Genomic DNA, 17,158 nt, shown 5'->3' with positions numbered 1-17,158 from the left:
CATGCTGGCCCTATTGGTCCTAACCGTCAGCATTTTTTTTCACGGGGCTCGAACCCAGGACTCTCCCGGGGACGAATCCCGATCAGGGTTTTTTATGTCTGTATACAAACTGCATTTAAAAGATTTGCGTGCACCACCTACCGGAAATTAACAACCTTGTTGCTGTGAGTTTCTGTGTTAGCAGCTGTACAGAAAATGCCAACCTAAATAGAAATTGTAACTTCTTTTGTTGTTCTTTTGACGAACAGTTTCAGCGGCGTCGACAGCTATTACGTCGCCACTTTGGACAAGTTCGAAAAGAAAGTGGGAGACGACAGAAGTACTGCTTGATTTGGCTGGTGGCCTTTGTAATGACCTACATTTTAATGGCACTTGCCGTATTCATGATGCTTGGCCCAACTTTGGCTGTCATACAGTTCAGGTGAATAAGCTATAATTTACTCGGTTTTCAACGGTTTCAACATGGAACTTAATTAATTGTCTTGGTTTTTTAACATGGGATTTTTTTCGTAATTTTTATTTTTTAATCAGCATGTTGTCCACTACCCAACGATTACTGAATTGGATTTTAAGAAACTTTTTTGTTTAAAGCCTGATTTACGTGTCTAGCCAAATATTGGAAGCAAATTTGCACAAATCGTTTGGTAAAACAAACGGCATCATTTTGCCACAACGAAACAGCAAACTATATTATTATCAAACTAGATTGATTTGGCAGAACCAAAGTTGTAAGTCGGGCCGGTGTGGGGCTTGGGTTTTATTAAAAAACAAAACGGGCCTAACTTCTGTACACTCTATGTCAGTATTTTTTAAAAATAAATTTTACCAGCTAAGTAGCTAGTTGCTGGACCCGACCTAAAGTCAAACAGCCCTAAAACGACTTGTTGAAGACCAGTTGTCTTTTGTGTTTGTGGTCTTGGTCTTTTCTGGTGCTTCAACGTATAGACCTGTCAATCACACATTTAGGCCTAAACGTGCTTCTCAAAAACGAGTCGGGTTCGGGGTCCAAATTCAGGCCCGTTTAGAACTCTGAACAGAACAATATACTTTTATTTTGAAACGGCTTAATGGCTTGGTTACCGGTCAAAAAAATAACCCACAAATAAAATAACTTAAGATTTAAAACAAATAAATTTGTGTGTGTCTTAGGATGGATTTGTTTCTGGTGCCACAAATCGAGGAAGTCCTGACTTACACGACGTACGCCAGCTGGGGAGCCTGGGGTTTAGGTTTAATCGGAATAATGGCAACAACTTGTGGTTTTGCCTTTTGTCGGAACTGTTGCTCGGAAGACGACTAAAACACAAGGTTGCCGTTTTCCTCGATTGAATACAAAGACAAACTATAGGTTTTGCGTACCGTGCATCACAAAAGATTGAAAAGGTTGCCTTATCTAACCGGACTTGAAAAACCGATTTTCGCCGTAGGAATTTACGTTAAGGCTACTTGCACACGCACTAAAGGTTACAAAAATTTAACAGGCGCTCTTTGCGCCTTTGTGATCACGAGATAACGTCAGTTATTTTTATTAAACTATATGCTTTTTTGTGAAGACTGCTGTCGGCAAAAAAACATACAAACCATCTTGACTTGACTTATTTTTGTTGTGCTGTAAAACCCTAAGTCGCACCCGTGCATGTACAAGTATTAACAAAAGCACTTGCACAAAACGTGTTTGGAGATCTTTAATTTTCAGCGAAATAAATTTTAAAACGTCGTGTAGAACCCAAATCGGTGTTTCTGACAGCAAACAGTGTCGCGGTACTAAAGCCAGTCCACACAATCAAAATTTTTTTTCGCGTTTTAAACCCAGGGCGCTGCCGGGGACAAATCCCGATCAAGGTTTTGGGTCAGCCGCCCCGTACCATTCGGCCAAGTTCTGCCATTTTTTCACGGGGTTCGAACCCAGGACACTCCCGTTTTTTTATGTCTGTATGTGGGTCAGGCGCGCCGGATCATTCGGCCAGGTTCCTGCCCTTGCTCTCGGCGTGGCCAAGAACCTTACAAACCCGTTACAACTACTTGTAACAACGACGTCTATCGTCTTCATATGCTAAATTGGGTATTGTTTTATTTGTTGTTGTTTTTTCTTGTTGCTGCGTTGTAAAACCTTTAACCGCCTCCGTGTATGAACAAGTATTACAAAGGCACTTACACAAAACGTCACAGTGCAATATAGCAAGGCACTAACTTTTAGCCAAATAAAAAGCTTAGAATGGAAAAGGCACCATCGAAAACTGTCTACAAGAGGCAAACATTTCTAGCGAAAAGATTTTGCACGAGATTTATAGATTTAAAGTACTGGAAACAAAAGAGTAAGTATCTGCAAAGGTTCCCTAAAAGATTTAGTTACTAGCATATCTCTGACTTTTAAAACAACTGCACTAAGTACTCTGTGCTGCCGGTTTTCCAGTAGGAGCTTTTTGCAGTTACTCGATGAGGTTTAGGCATTTGCTGGCTTGTACCCATTACAATGGCTTGCACGGCAGAAGATGTACACACAGGACAGTGGGGGTCCCGGTCAAACCATAGATGACAACAGTTGTGGCAAAATACATGCTGAAGTAAACAGGATATACAAGTTTATACTGCGGCACAAGATAAGTGAATTTCATTAATATAGCGCAGAGGTTCCCAACCTTTTTTGTCCTGTCCACCCTTTTAGTCAATATGCGAATCTAATTCCAAACAAATTTCGTTTGCTAAAATATTATTACATTAACGTTTTAATGTAATTCTTAGAACCGAAATTAAACTCTTAATTATAAGCTCTATAGCCCCTCAACATGTCTCTATGTACCTCTTTGTACTATATATCATAAACTTTACTGAAAAATATTTTATTCTGAAATTTTATTGGTTTAATTTGGTCCACATACAAACTCACCCCACATGATATTTGCTCAGGTTCTTGGTACTTTTCATGACATAAAGGACAAACCGAAGAAGGAGTTGATCCATCAGATATTGGATTCCCAAGCATCTGTGTTAGTCAACAAGAATTTAAATCCTGAAACATTCACAACATTTTTTCTTGAGCTGATTTTTTTGTACCTTTGGATGAGAACAATAATCCCAGCCTTGCTTAAACAGTAACAGCTTCCCTTTTATAGCAGAAGTCTTCATCACAATGTAAACAATAGCAAACACCAGGGAAAGGAAGCCTGTCAATGATGGGGTCTGTATAATGTATTTCACCCATTCCGGTGCTGGAACTAAACATCTCATCAATTGGGATACAGACTCAATCATAACAAATATGCCTCCCTAAAAAAGGGTAATTTTACAGAGAACTGAAGAATGGATGCAATAAATTGAACTTACCAATTTTTCTTTTCGAACGATATTAGAGTTTGGAATCACAACACAACATTTAACACCAATGGTAAGAAGTTTAATCATAAAATCATCCATAGCAATAGTAAAAAGCACTTCCCAAAATGGTAAGATGTCCATCCACCAACCCGTTACATTAACTAAGTTGCAATACCTGAAAACAAAAAATACATTTATAAAACTCAATGCTGAGCACAAACTTAGATGCAAAAATAGCTAGATTAGGAAATGGTTAAACAGTATTACACCCCACAACTAATCTTTAGTGCTGCTACGCCATAAAAACACCAACTCCAAGTTTGTCAAACTGGCTTAGATCAAGCCTTTTTCACCTGATAGACCACAACTTATAGACCATACGTTTCAGTATCCAATACAGACCAATCTGGTTAACTGCACATAGATTATTCACATGTTTTGTTTGTTTGCAAGATAAATGTGAGCTTAAAACCTATGATAAGTTGTAAAAAACCCTGGGTTACTGCATATCCTAAGTCTATGTGGAATTAAACAGATTCACTGTCTACACAGCAACATGTGCAAGAAAAAAAACAAGTACTTAACATAAATACATATCCTGGTCATTTACATAAAAAACAAGAAAATTTTAATTCGAGATTCAACAAATTTGTCTGCATTCCTAGCAACAATGTACAAAGAAACCCTACTCACCATAAATGCTTGATAAGGGGATAAGACAAATACAAAATCACTGAAATGTAAAACATAAATATAACAAGACGCTTTGTAGACCTTTTGTCCTGCAAAAAAACGCAAATTTGAAAAGAATGCAAGCTGTTAACAACACTTCAAAAGTCATACCTGTAAAACAATTTGCTGCAAAAGGAAATCATTAATTCTGTCAAAAACAAAACCAAGTGCAATAAACAGCACAATGTAGATTGTGTATTGATAAATAAGGTTAAGTGCAACTAATAGTATCAGTGGAAGAGCTTGTTTCAAAACTTTCTTCTGTCCAAACCACGAATCAGAAGTTTGTGGCATTTTAGTTTCAGCCAAAGGAGGTTCATTAGAGGCAGATTCCGTTTCAGGAATTAATGCTGCAGAATTAAATAATCTTGGTTTGCTAAAATCAAATGTTTTACTGTTCAAAGTTAAGTGTAAGAGTAGTTTTATGATATTGTAAGTTAAAATAAAAGCCATAAACTTATGTTGCTTATTTTAAGTGAAATGTCAAGGTTAAAGTTCAAATTAAAGAAAATATTGTATATTTTTTTAAGAAACCTATTGGCGTGATCATAAACCAGAACCAACTTTACATAACATTAATTTGACGTTTTTCAGCATTCCAAAGAAAATAAAGGGAAAATGTTCACAACAATAACTTTGCAATAGATAATATCAGTATTTTCTGGCTTAAATATGGTGGTTTTTAGTAACAAATCCACTAAAATGTTTTAAATTGAACAAGATTCAGCTCGTTGAAATGCAACAACAATTTACACATACACTAATGAAATTCGTACATATTCACAAAAGACTTACTACTTTCAAGATTAGGGGATGCACTTTTGGTAGTTTGTTCCAATTCAAGTTCTATAACTTCCATGATAACTCTCCATTCCGGTCTAAAACTCGGTCAACTTACGAGCATGGGATTCGGGAAGTTTGTATCTCTATCTCTTGGAATTTTTTGAACCAAAACACAGAAGTGTCGCGTGTCGCTTAAAATACTTATTTGTCGCGTTTTCTCCCAAAGTTGTTAAATGACGTTTTGTCGTCTACTTATTTGCGTTTGCTTTAAATTTTTAATAGCTTTTACTTTCAATTTAGTTGAGCTTCTGCTTTGCAATATTTTATGAAATCAAGCAACTTATCAAACTTACAACTCACTATTGGCCATGTTACCGAGCTTGTAGGCAAATTTGCAGCGCACAACTTTAGATACAGTACATCTATTAGAACACCCGATCCGTCTGGAAGTCCCCGATTAAAATCGGCTGTGTTACGCAGAATAATGCGTTTCTTATCGGGCGGGATTAGAATCTTTAGAACCTGTGTTATAACACAGCCCGATTGCGGACTGTATTATCGGTAATGGCAGTGGAGCATTAAATTTGTTTTTTATTGGCAAATATTATTTTTGCTGTGATAATAATCGCAGGTAAATTGGGTTTTATATCAAAATGGCAGTTAATTGTAAAACAGCAAAACAAAAACAAATGCATTCCAAGCTGTGAGATGAATATGTTAAACACTAAAATGGGCCAAGAATCAAGATTGAAGTACCTGATTGGCATCAAGGTTCTGGCAATGAAGCAATGCAAAGAGACCTTTCAGTGAGAAGAATTTCAAGTTCTTACCTTTATATGAAGCAAAGTGAGGACCAGCACACTGTCATATGAGGGCTTGTAGATTGGATTTGAATTGAAATGATTCACAGTAAGTGGCTGCCTTGTTACTGCCTTTCTAAACTCAACTCTTTCTGTATTTCTAGCTGATGTTATTTTGAATTTTAGCACAGTTAGAAACCCCAATATTGAATATTAACTCTGTTTTATAACACTTAGACTGCTTATTGGTGACTAAACTCAAGCCTCTTTTGTTGATCCCATAATTGTCAAGTCAAATGAGCATACACTTTATCTTTATTTTTTTATTGCAGTTCACCATCCGGAAAAAATGCTTAAAGCTTGAAAAAATCAACAGAAACATTCCATATCAAAAAAATTTAAGGAAGTCTTTCATTGTGGAAGAATTTTGTCGACAAAAACAGCTCTCTCTTAAAGTGTCAGCAAAATCATTGATGTATACGACCTGTTACTTGCCTCACAGGAGAAAATTGTATGTCGAGATATGCACCACATACTTTAGTTTTACATGAATCAAATCGGAATATGTGTTATTTCTTTTCCACTGTTCTACCTGCCTGCAAGTTTATTTATTAGTTCTTATACCCAAATTAAGAATTTGTATTCAAACATTTGTAGGCGTTGATATTATTTTACCTCCATGGTGATTATGGTCTCATGTAAATTCTGAGAATGTTTTGCACTCTGATGTAGAATCGGACAGTAAAAGTGATTCATCAGACATAAATTGAGAACCTCTAGTTTTGACCAGTAATCTGCATGATAGCATGTTGTAACAATTGGGTGGTTCAACCTCATTTTTCACATGATATCCGGTTTAATTTTCTTGATAATTCAGCAAATCATCACATTTTCAGCTGTGCAATATTGTTTCACCTTTTTGTTTTATTTTAGTCTGTTTACTTAAAGATCCTTGTTTAGTATGTACTTGTAAATGCAGGTTTTTAACTGACCAATCAACCAATTGCTGTGAATGTAATTATTTATTCTCTTCCCATTTATTTCTGCTTTCATATAACTATGGGACTCAACTTGAAAATGTTGAAGTGTGGAAATTGGGTTCATAAGGTGCCTTTTCCATCAATAAAGTGTTGTCCTCACTGTGCATTTGGTGTTTCATCATTTTCATTAGTACAGGCTTTAACGTGTTTGAGACCACTAACGGCTTGAGGTATATGTAAACGGTTTTTACACGCCAACTCTAAACAAAATTCAGTAAACGCTTGCAAAATATCGTTTAAATCTGATCATAACGTCGAAAATGAGAGGCGTACATCATAAGCGAATACATGACATAACCGCTTTAAAAATGATTTTTGAGCTGTCGAATTATGTAGCCTATAAAAGCTCCAGATGACAAACGGTTAAAGATAAACACAAACGGTTTTCACAGGTCAACTTTAAAATACATCCAGTAAAGGCATACAAAATATCGTTTAAATCTGATCATAACCTCGTAAATGAGAGGCGTGCATCATAAGCGAATGCAGGGCGTGACCGCTTTAAATATGATTTTGCGCTGTCGAATTATGTAGCCTATAGAAGCTCCAGATTTTAAACGGTTAAAGATAAACACAAACCGTTTTCACAGGTCAACTCTAAAATACATCCAGTAAAGGCATACAAAATGTCGTTTGAATCTGATCATAACCTCGTAAATGAGAGGCGTGCATCATAAGCGAACGCAGGGCATGACCGCTGTAAAATGATTTTTGTGTGGTCTACCCATATAGCATGTACAGGCTCCAGATTTTAAACGGTTTAAAGTTATTATCACATTTAAACGATGTTTTGTATGCGTTTACTAGCTGTATTTTGGAGTTGACCTGTGAAAACCGTTTGTGTTTATCTTAAACCGTTTAAAATCTGGAGCTTGTATAGGGTACATTGGTCGACTGCCCAAAAATCATTTTTGAAGCGGTCATGCCCTGCGTTCGCTTATGATGCACGCCTCTCATTTACGAGGTTATGATCAGATTCAAACGACATTTTGTATGCCTTTACTGGATGTATTTTAGAGTTGACCTGTGAAAACCGTTTGTGTTTATCTTAAACCGTTTGTCATCTGGAGCTTTTATAGGCTACATAATTCGACAGCTCAAAAATCATTTTTAAAGCGGTCATGCCCTGCGTTCGCTTATGATGCACGTCTCTCATCTACGAGGTTATGATCAGATTTAAACGATATTTTGCAAGCGTTTACTGAATGTTGTTTAGAGTTGGCGTGTAAAAACCGTTTACATATACCTCAAGCCGTTAGTGGTCTCAAACACGTTAAAGCCTGTACCAATGAAAATGATGAAACACCAAATGCACAGTGAGGACAACACTTTATTGATGGAAAAAGCACCTTATGAACCCAATTTCCACATTTCAACATTTTCAAGTTGAGTCCCATAGTTATATGAAAGCAGAAATAAATGGGAAGAGAATAAATAATTACATTCACAGCAATTGGTTGATTGGTCAGTTAAAACCTGCATTTACAAGTACATAGTACATACTAAACAAGGATCTTTAAGTAAACAGACTAAAATAAAACAAAAAGGTGAAACAATATTGTACAGCTGAAAATGTAATGATTTGCTGAATTATCAAGAAAATTAAACCGGATGTCATGTGAAAAATGAGGTTGAACCACCCAATTGTTACAACATGCTATCATGCAGATTACTGGTCAAAACTAGAGGTTCTCGATTTATGTCTGATGAATCACTTCACTGTCCGATTCTACATCAGAGTGCAAAACATTCTCAGAATTTACATGAGACCATAATCACCATGGAGGTAAAATAATATCAACGCCTACAAATGTTTGAATACAAATTCTTAATTTGGGTATAAGAACTAATAAATAAACTTGCAGGCAGGTAGAACAGTGGAAAAGAAATAACACATATTCCGATTTGATTCATGTAAAACTAAAGTATGTGGTGCATATCTCGACATACAATTTTCTCCTGTGAGGCAAGTAACAGGTTGTATACATCAATGATTTTGCTGACACTTTAAGAGAGAGCTGTTTTTGTCGACAAAATTCTTCCGCAATGAAAGAGTTTCTTAAATTTTTTTGATATGGAATGTTTCTGTTGGTTTTTTCAAGCTTTAAGCATTTTTCCAGATGGTGAACTGCAATAAAAAAATAAAGATAAAGTGTATGCTCATTTGACTTGACAATTATGGGTTAAACAAAAGAGGCTTGAGTTTAGTCACCAATAAGCAGTCTAAGTGTTATAAAACAGAGTTAATATTCAATATTGGGGTTTCTAACTGTGCTAAAATTCAAAATAACATCAGCTAGAAATACAGAAAGAGTTGAGTTTAGAAAGGCAGTAACAAGGCAGCCACTTACTGTGAATCATTTCAATTCAAATCCAATCTACAAGCCCTCATATGACAGTGTGCTGGTCCTCACTTTGCTTCATATAAAGGTAAGAACTTGAAATTCTTCTCACTGAAAGGTCTCTTTGCATTGCTTCATTGCCAGAACCTTGATGCCAATCAGGTACTTCAATCTTGATTCTTGGCCCATTTTAGTGTTTAACATATTCATCTCACAGCTTGGAATGCATTTGTTTTTGTTTTGCTGTTTTACAATTAACTGCCATTTTGATATAAAACCCAATTTACCTGCGATTATTATCACAGCAAAAATAATATTTGCCAATAAAAAACAAATTTAATGCTCCACCGCCATTACCGATAAAACCGTCCGCAATCGGGCTGTGTTATAACACAGGTTCTAAAGATTCTAATCCCGCCCGATAAGAAACGCATTATTCTGCGTAACACAGCCGATTTTAATCGGGGACTTCCAGACGGATCGGGTGATTAGAAGGGCCACAGCAAAATCGAAAAAACACAATTCAGAAAAAAAATTATTGCATAGCTTTAGATAAAAACAAAACAATTGCGCGAGAGCGTTCACAAAATTCAAACAAAACGAGCATGTCATTGGAGACTCGTCTTGACAGCCTGTTTCAGTTTTTCCTGGTACATCACAACTTCTGCGTTTCCCCAAGTTGCGTTGTTCAGGGGTTTGAAAAACCTGAACATTAAAAAAAAACAATGACCCAAAACGGTTTACAGTATTTTACTTGTATTCCAGAAGCATAAACTCGGCTTAGTCGGTTATTGGCTCCTGGTCAAGGAAAAAAGTCTAGGTAGGATTAAAACCACTTACTTTCAGATGACACAGAGGTTGTGCAAAAACAATAGCCTAAAGACTTTAATTGACGCAAAAGCTGATTTGACTTACACACAACCACTTTGACTGTTTTTTTCAATTTAAAAGCATGGAGCATCCTTCTAATTATATCATCGATACTTACTGTTTCATTATGTCATCGCTTATCAGCTGTTCCTTCTCTGTTATTCCATTCCTGAAAACTTGAATATTTTTCTTCAAGTTTCCTAGACTTATTAACCAGAATGGAACAGTGGTTACTGAAACATGCTCTATGGTCTTTTATTACCACAAATTTCTGCCATAATTTGTGTATACCATAAGCACTCGAAAACCATAAAAGGGTTGTGACATATTTCTACGCGTTTTTGGAAAATTACCTAACCCAAAAACATTACTTACGATTTTTTATATCTATTTTCTTTCTGAGCCTTGGTGTTGATAAGAGTTATGTATCAACAAGCTTTTCAAAATTGTATCATGCACAACTAAAATTATTTTTTTGAAAGCTGTGGAATGTGGAATAATTATAAGACTGTCCAAAGTGTAAAGAAACTTAATTAGAAATGCTACATGTTCAATTGGGCTTAATAACCATGGCAAGTATCAATTTCTGTCATATCTAAAATATATGTTGCCATTGATGTTGGTTACTAACCTTGCAGTGCTAATTAACGTCGTGTCAATACCAGGTTGCGTCAACGAAAAGTGAGTGGCGATCCTCGTTATGTCCACCGCATTTTCCTGGAAGTAAAAACGCGCTTTCACAATACGTTGTTATTGCCAGGCATGTTATATTATAACAGCTACTGTTCTTCCAGCAATTTTTTCACACACGAGAAGCTTTCACAAGGATCATAACACACTAAAACAACAAACCCTGTGCAAAATTAACCTTATGACGGTCTTATACAAACTAGCACCAAAAATGATAAAACTATAGGTGTAAAAGCGGCCGATAACTTATCGACATTCTGACGTGCGAGTAGATATTAAATCTTCCCCTTGATAAAGTTTATTGTGCGCTTGCAGCATGGTATGTCAATGATTCCTTGCAATCGTTTTTGGCCATATTCCATTAGTGCTCTTTATGGCGGGTATTCAACGATCTACCTGTCTCGCCACGTATACTTCTCGTTTTCCGCAAGGTATAGTAATGGCACGTTAAAACGTCGATTGCTTAATAATAAAACTGGTGGTTGAGCAATAATCGTTTTGCCGTGCTTTTTTATGAAGGTGTTTCTGTATGGTTCGAGCCCAGGCAGCTTCCGAGGACGAATCCCGATCAGGTTTTTCATGTCTGTAAATGGGTCAGGCGCCCTAGACCAGTGGTTCTTAACCTTTATATCACGGCCGAACCCCTATGATATTCTTCATGGTCGAACCCCAACAAGTTACATCCTAGATAAGGGGTCTCGCAACAATTGCAATTGCTGATTTTAAAAACGGGCTCGTTCAATCATCCTGTAAACACGTTGCATATACCACTAATTGAAAATGATTGTATCGTGTGAATTTGCTGGCCTGACAGGGTATTCCGCACAAGTAAAACACATAACTTCTAAAAGTTACTTCGGGGGCCGCACAAAAACCTTTGAAGGGCCGTGTGTTGGAGACCCATGTCCTAGGTTAACTCATTTTGTGGTTTTGACTATACCTTTTTGTGCCAATAAAGATTCATTGTTTTGCTGCTTACAAGCAATGCGCACAGTGTTCTTTGTTACGTCAAATATTACCTAGTTACAACCCAATGTTTTGCAATCTAGCAAATACAAATTGCTAATTTTAGATATACTATATACCCAAATAGTTTGGTTAAAGCGTTTGCCGATTATTTGTACTTCAAAAGACCTTCGTTGAACCCCTGATTCAGCGTTGCCGAATCCCTGGGGTACGATCGAACCCAGGTTAAGAACCAATGCCCTAGAGTAGACCATTTGGTCAGTTATCTTGCATTTTAATTTAACTATGTTGTTAATTTTACCAGGCAAAAAGCTTTGGCTTTTTCACAAGTAAGTATAATTTGATTTGCTGCTGGATGCCAATCAGGAAGTTCCCGGTTTGTAAGGAGTCCCATTGATAAAATAGAAGCATTGATTACTCCAATTCCATGACTCTAAACACATTGTAAATATAAGTTAACCTAAGGTAAAAATTACATTAAATTAATACATCTTGTTAGAGATAAGCTAAAAGTACCTTAAAAAATGGAAGGTTATCTTGTAGGGAGTTGTCATTCATTGATCCATGACAATAAGTCAGCACAGCATCAATTTTTACTGTGGATCTTTCAACAACTGTTCTAAACACAATAAACCGCAAATTAAAACTAGGCTTGCTTATCCAATAAGTCTGAAAATTTAATGTAAACCATCCAGGCAATAAATTACAGGCTCCAGACAGTGCACACTGTTTCAACCTATAAGGTGCTGTTAGATAGCTACACTATCCAACATCGCTGATCACCAGCTGCACTGATAGGACCTGATAGGTTGAAACCATTTGCAATGTCTGCAGTCTGAAAATTTTTATAAACTTCTTACTTTGTCAGAAAATATCAGAAATTAAATCTTTACCTGCACATACTGATAGAAGCAGTATTTACTAACTGTTAATTATGTTTTGTAACATCAAAATTTTACCTCAATATGTCAAGAGGATATGCAGTTATGCCAATATATCTTGCTTTTCCTGATTCCTTGACTTTTTGCAAAGCTGGGAGGGTTTCATTAATTATTTGATCAATGGATGGTGCAAATTCCAAATCATGAACCTAAAATAGATCTATTTGATGTGCTAATTTTTGTGCAGATCATTTAAAGTCATAAGCCACTTTTAAACCCAACTTTCACAACCAACGCAAACATAAATTACGTTAAATACTACAATTGACCACTACATCAGAAAAACTACAGCAACAGCAAAAATACCTGTATAATATCAACGTAGTCCAATCCCAGTCTTGACAAGCTTTCATCAACTGACTGAATTACTCTTTCAGCAGAAAAATCAAACATTTTCTCATATTCTGGCAGGTACCTTCCAACTTTGGTGTTTATGTAAAATGATTTTCTAGGAAGCTTTGGCAAAATCTGCAACAATAATTTTAAATGGCAAAATCTGAGCATAATGCCAAAAAAATTATTGCCAGATACTTTTATCGCGGGATTAACTTACTTACTTCACCTAAAACTTTTTCACTTTTACCACATCCGTACCAGGGAGCTGTGTCAATCATATTGAGACCTTGCTTTATTGCTTCCTTAGTGACCAAAATTGATTCTTTGTCATCAGTTGGTCTGTACACACTACCTATTGCTGCACAGCCTGAAACATGCAAAAATTCGTGTGTTGCTTTTATAATTTTACTGTTCCGCAATGATTCTTACCAAAAGTCATTTTAGGAACCACAAGGTCAGTGTTACCGAGTTGTTTATATGCTTGTTTTGATATTGTGGCCACGTCATGAAAACCATTCACAAATGTTGGAGGTCTGCAAACAAAGCAATTAGTTTAAAACCTGATAGTTTTTAGGTAAGATTTTAGAATTAAAGATGTCTAACTTTGAATAAAATTTTCGTCGATTTGTAGGTTTATTCCAGATTGGAAAGAATGGCCTGTGCGGAGGATTTATCCTCCGCGCATTATTTTGGATTTCCCGTTGTAATCCGCGCAAATTTAGGCTTTTTACGTGTAATCCGCGCAGAAATTGTTGTCCGCGCAACTTAGCACAGCTTTCGTAGGTAACTATATTAAACTTTCTTTAAAATTTTATATTTTCGTTGCACAATGAAGTTTTATGTCGTCACAAGCCTTATTTCCCGAACAATCCACGTAAATCAGTCAAGCACATCGAAACTTACCCATCGTCACGCTTGAAATAACATTTCTATTTCGCTAACGTAGTCGTTAAAAGTACATTTCTCTGTATTTTTACGACGTAGTTTGACTATTAAAGTGACTGTCGGCTGGGCAAGTTACATAAAATAATGTTTTCTGTATGACAAATAACTAAAAACAGTTAAGAGCAGTTTGGCAATCATATACTATCCCCATGAAACAAATCAGCAAAATGTTTGAATCGTTATGAAAATAAAAAATTGTAGAATCTAGCAGAACAGCTGCGTGCGCAATAGAGCAAAACTGAAGATTTGTCGTGTTTATTACTTTATTTAGTTGTTCTTTTTGTCGGCTGGGTAGTCTTGTAGGCGTTACATACAAATTGCGTTAATCGTTAAATCCACCTGTCAATCAAAAGTCTTATCAATCCGCGCAGAAAATTGCAATTCCGCGCAAAAATCCGCGCAATTATTTTGACGAAAAAAATATCCTCCGCGCAAAAATAAAACTTTCCAATCTGGGGTTTATTTAGCCAACAATATCTGCAATCTGCCCTTTGACGTTAAAAGACTATCAAATAGCTTTCACCGATAGATTTATATCGAGTCTCTAGACATATGTACACATTATATGCGCAAAACTTACAAGGTTTCCATTAGAAAATGTTGAAAGCGATAATCTGCAGCAAAAACTCAAAAACATTTCAGGTTTATTGACGTTGTCACGGTCCTTTAAGTCCGTCACGCATGGTCACTCATCCATTGTTTTTTAGTCAAGGGGTGGTTTACGATGTTGAAAATTACCATTAATACATTTTTCGGGTTTCAAGCCTCTGTTTAATAAAGGTTATAAGAATTTCTAATGAGAAACATGGGATTAACTGAACTGATCCATGTGGTATATTGGATTGCAGCTAGTTTGCTAGTGTTCCAAAAGTTTGCATAGCACATAGTCAAAAGAAACCTAAAGGGATGTACTGGAAGACTTGGTTTAGTTAAATCGTAAATCATTTGCCTCTCCAAGAACGTCAACCATCCCTTTTGAAGTTAGACCAATGAGCTGTGGGGTTTACTTTGGGCTTATGAACTGTTCTTTTAAGCCCACATAATTAGAATTAGTTAATAGTCGTGGAGTTTGTTTGGTAAAAATGGTAGTATCAATTGCTCAAGGTTGGTTTTAGTACATTTACCCGCCTTGTATTGCTATACGGCAATTAAAAATTGTGGGTACATGTTGAGCAAAAGTTTGACACTTAACAACTTTAACTGTAGAAAACAATAGAGGAACTGAAACTACGAAGACCGTCTTGTACACTGTTATCGAAATGACGTTTTAAGTTTACTCAACGTAAAACATTAACTACGCAGCTTCATTCGATAAATATATTTTATATTTTTTTCTCAGAAAAATACACATGGAGATCACCAGTTAAACTGCCAGGTAGCACTAACATCAGAAGATAGCTTTTTCGTTTATTCACTACTATATTAGAATGAATGTTACACGGTGACCCGAGCCGGGATTTACACTCGCCGTTGTCTTATTAACAGGTATAGATTTAGTCCACTTGAGTAAGGTGTTAGCATTTTTCGCGTTATGTGCAAATGCTGTAACGTCAAACACAAATTTTATGGCGATAGAAAATAATTTAGCAAATAAGTTAAAGTTTGATCAATGTCATTCCAATGGAGAGGAAATAAATCCCAAAGAATCAGCAAAAACTTTGCATCAGTTGGGACTTGTGTACAAAGAGAAAAGTCCGGATAAAATCAGTCTCATTCAAAGTGTTGCTTTGATGACATCAGCTGTGTTAAGGCAGCCCAACAATGTTGATGACATTAGGAAGGATCTTGATGATGTATGCATGCATATCATGAATTTGGCTAACGCTGCAAATCCAGATACAGAGCTGGTGAGTAAAGCTGTTGCCGAGGCCAAAGCAGAAATTCAAATATTTCGTGAAAACACAAAAGATAAGCTTAAAAAGCTAAAACCGATATCTGATGACTTGAAAGGAGAAACGCTTAATGTAATACGAAAGCAGAGAGTCGAACAAGTGAGAAAAATACAAGATTATGTTACTGAAACATACAAGCAAATCGTGGGTCATATTGCAAGACACACTGTTTACATAATGGGGGAGACTCCTTGCAAGTTTGCTTTGGTAGGAATGGGTTCGTTGGCTAAAGGAGAAGTTACTCCATATTCTGACTTAGAGAGCATTATTGTGTTAATGGAAGGAGTTCAGAAACAGCCTCATTACAAAGACGTTTTAGAATATTTTCAATGGTTTGCAACAGTTTACCAAATGATTCTTGTTCGTTTGGGTGAAACTTTGCTCACATTTTTAGCTATTCCATGTCTTAACAATCCTTTAAATGAAGACAAAGATTGGTTTTATGACGCATACACTCCATGTGGAATTTCTCCTGATGGATTTGCTCCTCAAGCTAGCAAGAATCCATTGGGAAGACAAACAAAGACAGAGGAGAAGCCGTGGACAACTGAGCTGATTAAACCAGTCAATGAGATGGTAAACTACTTGGAAACAGAAGAGGATGTGAAAAATGGATATCATTTGGCAGATATGTTGACCAAATCTTGTTTTGTATACGGAGATTCTGTGGTCTCTGAAGAATTTGAATCACAAATTGTGCAAAAACTTAAAAAGATGCCCATTTTTAACCAACGGGTACTGCAGAATGTCAAAGAAGATTACAAACTCTACAATGTAAAAATGAGTACTTTGTTTGATAAAATAGACATAAAGCGTGTTTTGCTAAGGGGTTGTTCCCTTTTTATTTTACATCTTGCTCATTTGCACGACTGTAAAAATTTAAAATGTTTTAACGTTCTTGATGAACTGCGCTGGGGTGGGATTATCAGTGAGACATTGCATGGTAAACTTCAATTTTCGTTGGCAGTTGCATGTGAAATGCGTTTAAGGTGGTACAGCAAGACTTTAGGCCAAAATGACATTTTGCATCAACCAACGCAATTCGACCAGCCATCGTGTATGGAATGGGCTACAAAAGACATAGGAAGCAGAGCAGTTGTGGACGCATTCAACATCACATCATCGCTTCAACAGTATGTTGTTGAATGTTTTGGGGAAAAAAGAAAAACGACAATTGACTTAGTGGAATCTCCGTATAGAAAAGCAATGATAGCAATTTTGTTGTTTCCTTTCGGGTTCGCTTTGAAAGTGGGAAATGAATGTAAAGGGGAATGTAAAAATGAAAATGAAGAACAGATTTTGCAGTTGATATATGTGACGAGTTTGTTACACTGTAAAAAATTTGAAGAATGTCTTAAAATCTGTGAAGACGAACTGACACGACTTAATTTGCCAAGTTTGATCGACCTGCGTGCTGCATACTTGTTTCGATGCAACATTTGCTTATTTTACTTAAACAGATATAAAGAAGCATTAGAATATTTGAAATCTCTGGTCCATTGCAAA

General features: G+C 36.3%; 2 protein-coding genes and 1 long non-coding RNA gene across 8 annotated transcripts; 1 reads left to right on the top strand and 2 right to left on the bottom strand.

The window, feature by feature from the left end:
• Positions 1 to 2,054: 2,054 nt before the first annotated feature.
• LOC145213692 (E3 ubiquitin-protein ligase RNFT1-like) lies at positions 2,055 to 4,990 on the bottom strand. The gene is made up of 7 exons (XM_080082060.1): positions 4,843 to 4,990; positions 4,159 to 4,397; positions 4,009 to 4,097; positions 3,325 to 3,490; positions 3,055 to 3,267; positions 2,888 to 2,983; positions 2,055 to 2,559 (listed from the first exon to the last, which is right to left on the bottom strand). Exons 1-7 carry the CDS (start codon positions 4,904 to 4,906, stop codon positions 2,371 to 2,373), a joined length of 1,056 nt encoding a protein of 351 aa, XP_079938186.1. The 5' UTR covers positions 4,907 to 4,990; the 3' UTR covers positions 2,055 to 2,370.
• A 273-nt stretch (positions 4,991 to 5,263) lies between these two features.
• On the top strand, positions 5,264 to 6,774 carry LOC145213693 (uncharacterized). Its single transcript, XR_013856882.1, has 2 exons — positions 5,264 to 5,739; positions 5,963 to 6,774. It is a non-coding gene; the product is annotated as an uncharacterized LOC145213693 (long non-coding RNA).
• Positions 6,775 to 8,194: 1,420 nt separating this feature from the next.
• LOC145213691 (uncharacterized) lies at positions 8,195 to 14,423 on the bottom strand. 6 transcript variants are annotated; one of them, XM_080082053.1, is made up of 11 exons: positions 14,341 to 14,423; positions 13,245 to 13,348; positions 13,037 to 13,182; positions 12,786 to 12,947; positions 12,498 to 12,628; positions 12,055 to 12,157; positions 11,840 to 11,971; positions 10,514 to 10,599; positions 10,001 to 10,087; positions 9,022 to 9,717; positions 8,195 to 8,798 (listed from the first exon to the last, which is right to left on the bottom strand). In XM_080082053.1, exons 1-10 carry the CDS (start codon positions 14,349 to 14,351, stop codon positions 9,621 to 9,623), a joined length of 1,059 nt encoding a protein of 352 aa, XP_079938179.1. In that variant the 5' UTR covers positions 14,352 to 14,423; the 3' UTR covers positions 8,195 to 8,798; positions 9,022 to 9,620. The 6 variants fall into 6 exon arrangements, with proteins under 6 accessions (XP_079938179.1, XP_079938180.1, XP_079938183.1 ...); XM_080082054.1 differs by having other exon boundaries at positions 10,001 to 10,051; XM_080082057.1 differs by lacking the exon at positions 14,341 to 14,423 and adding an exon at positions 14,023 to 14,108.
• Between the last annotated feature and the right edge of the window lie 2,735 nt (positions 14,424 to 17,158).

The sequence above is a fragment of the Phallusia mammillata genome, chromosome 2 (assembly GCF_965637545.1).
Source record: "Phallusia mammillata chromosome 2, kaPhaMamm4.hap1.1, whole genome shotgun sequence".
Lineage (NCBI taxonomy): Eukaryota > Metazoa > Chordata > Ascidiacea > Phlebobranchia > Ascidiidae > Phallusia > Phallusia mammillata.
This window is presented reverse-complemented; position numbering and strand designations above follow the sequence as displayed.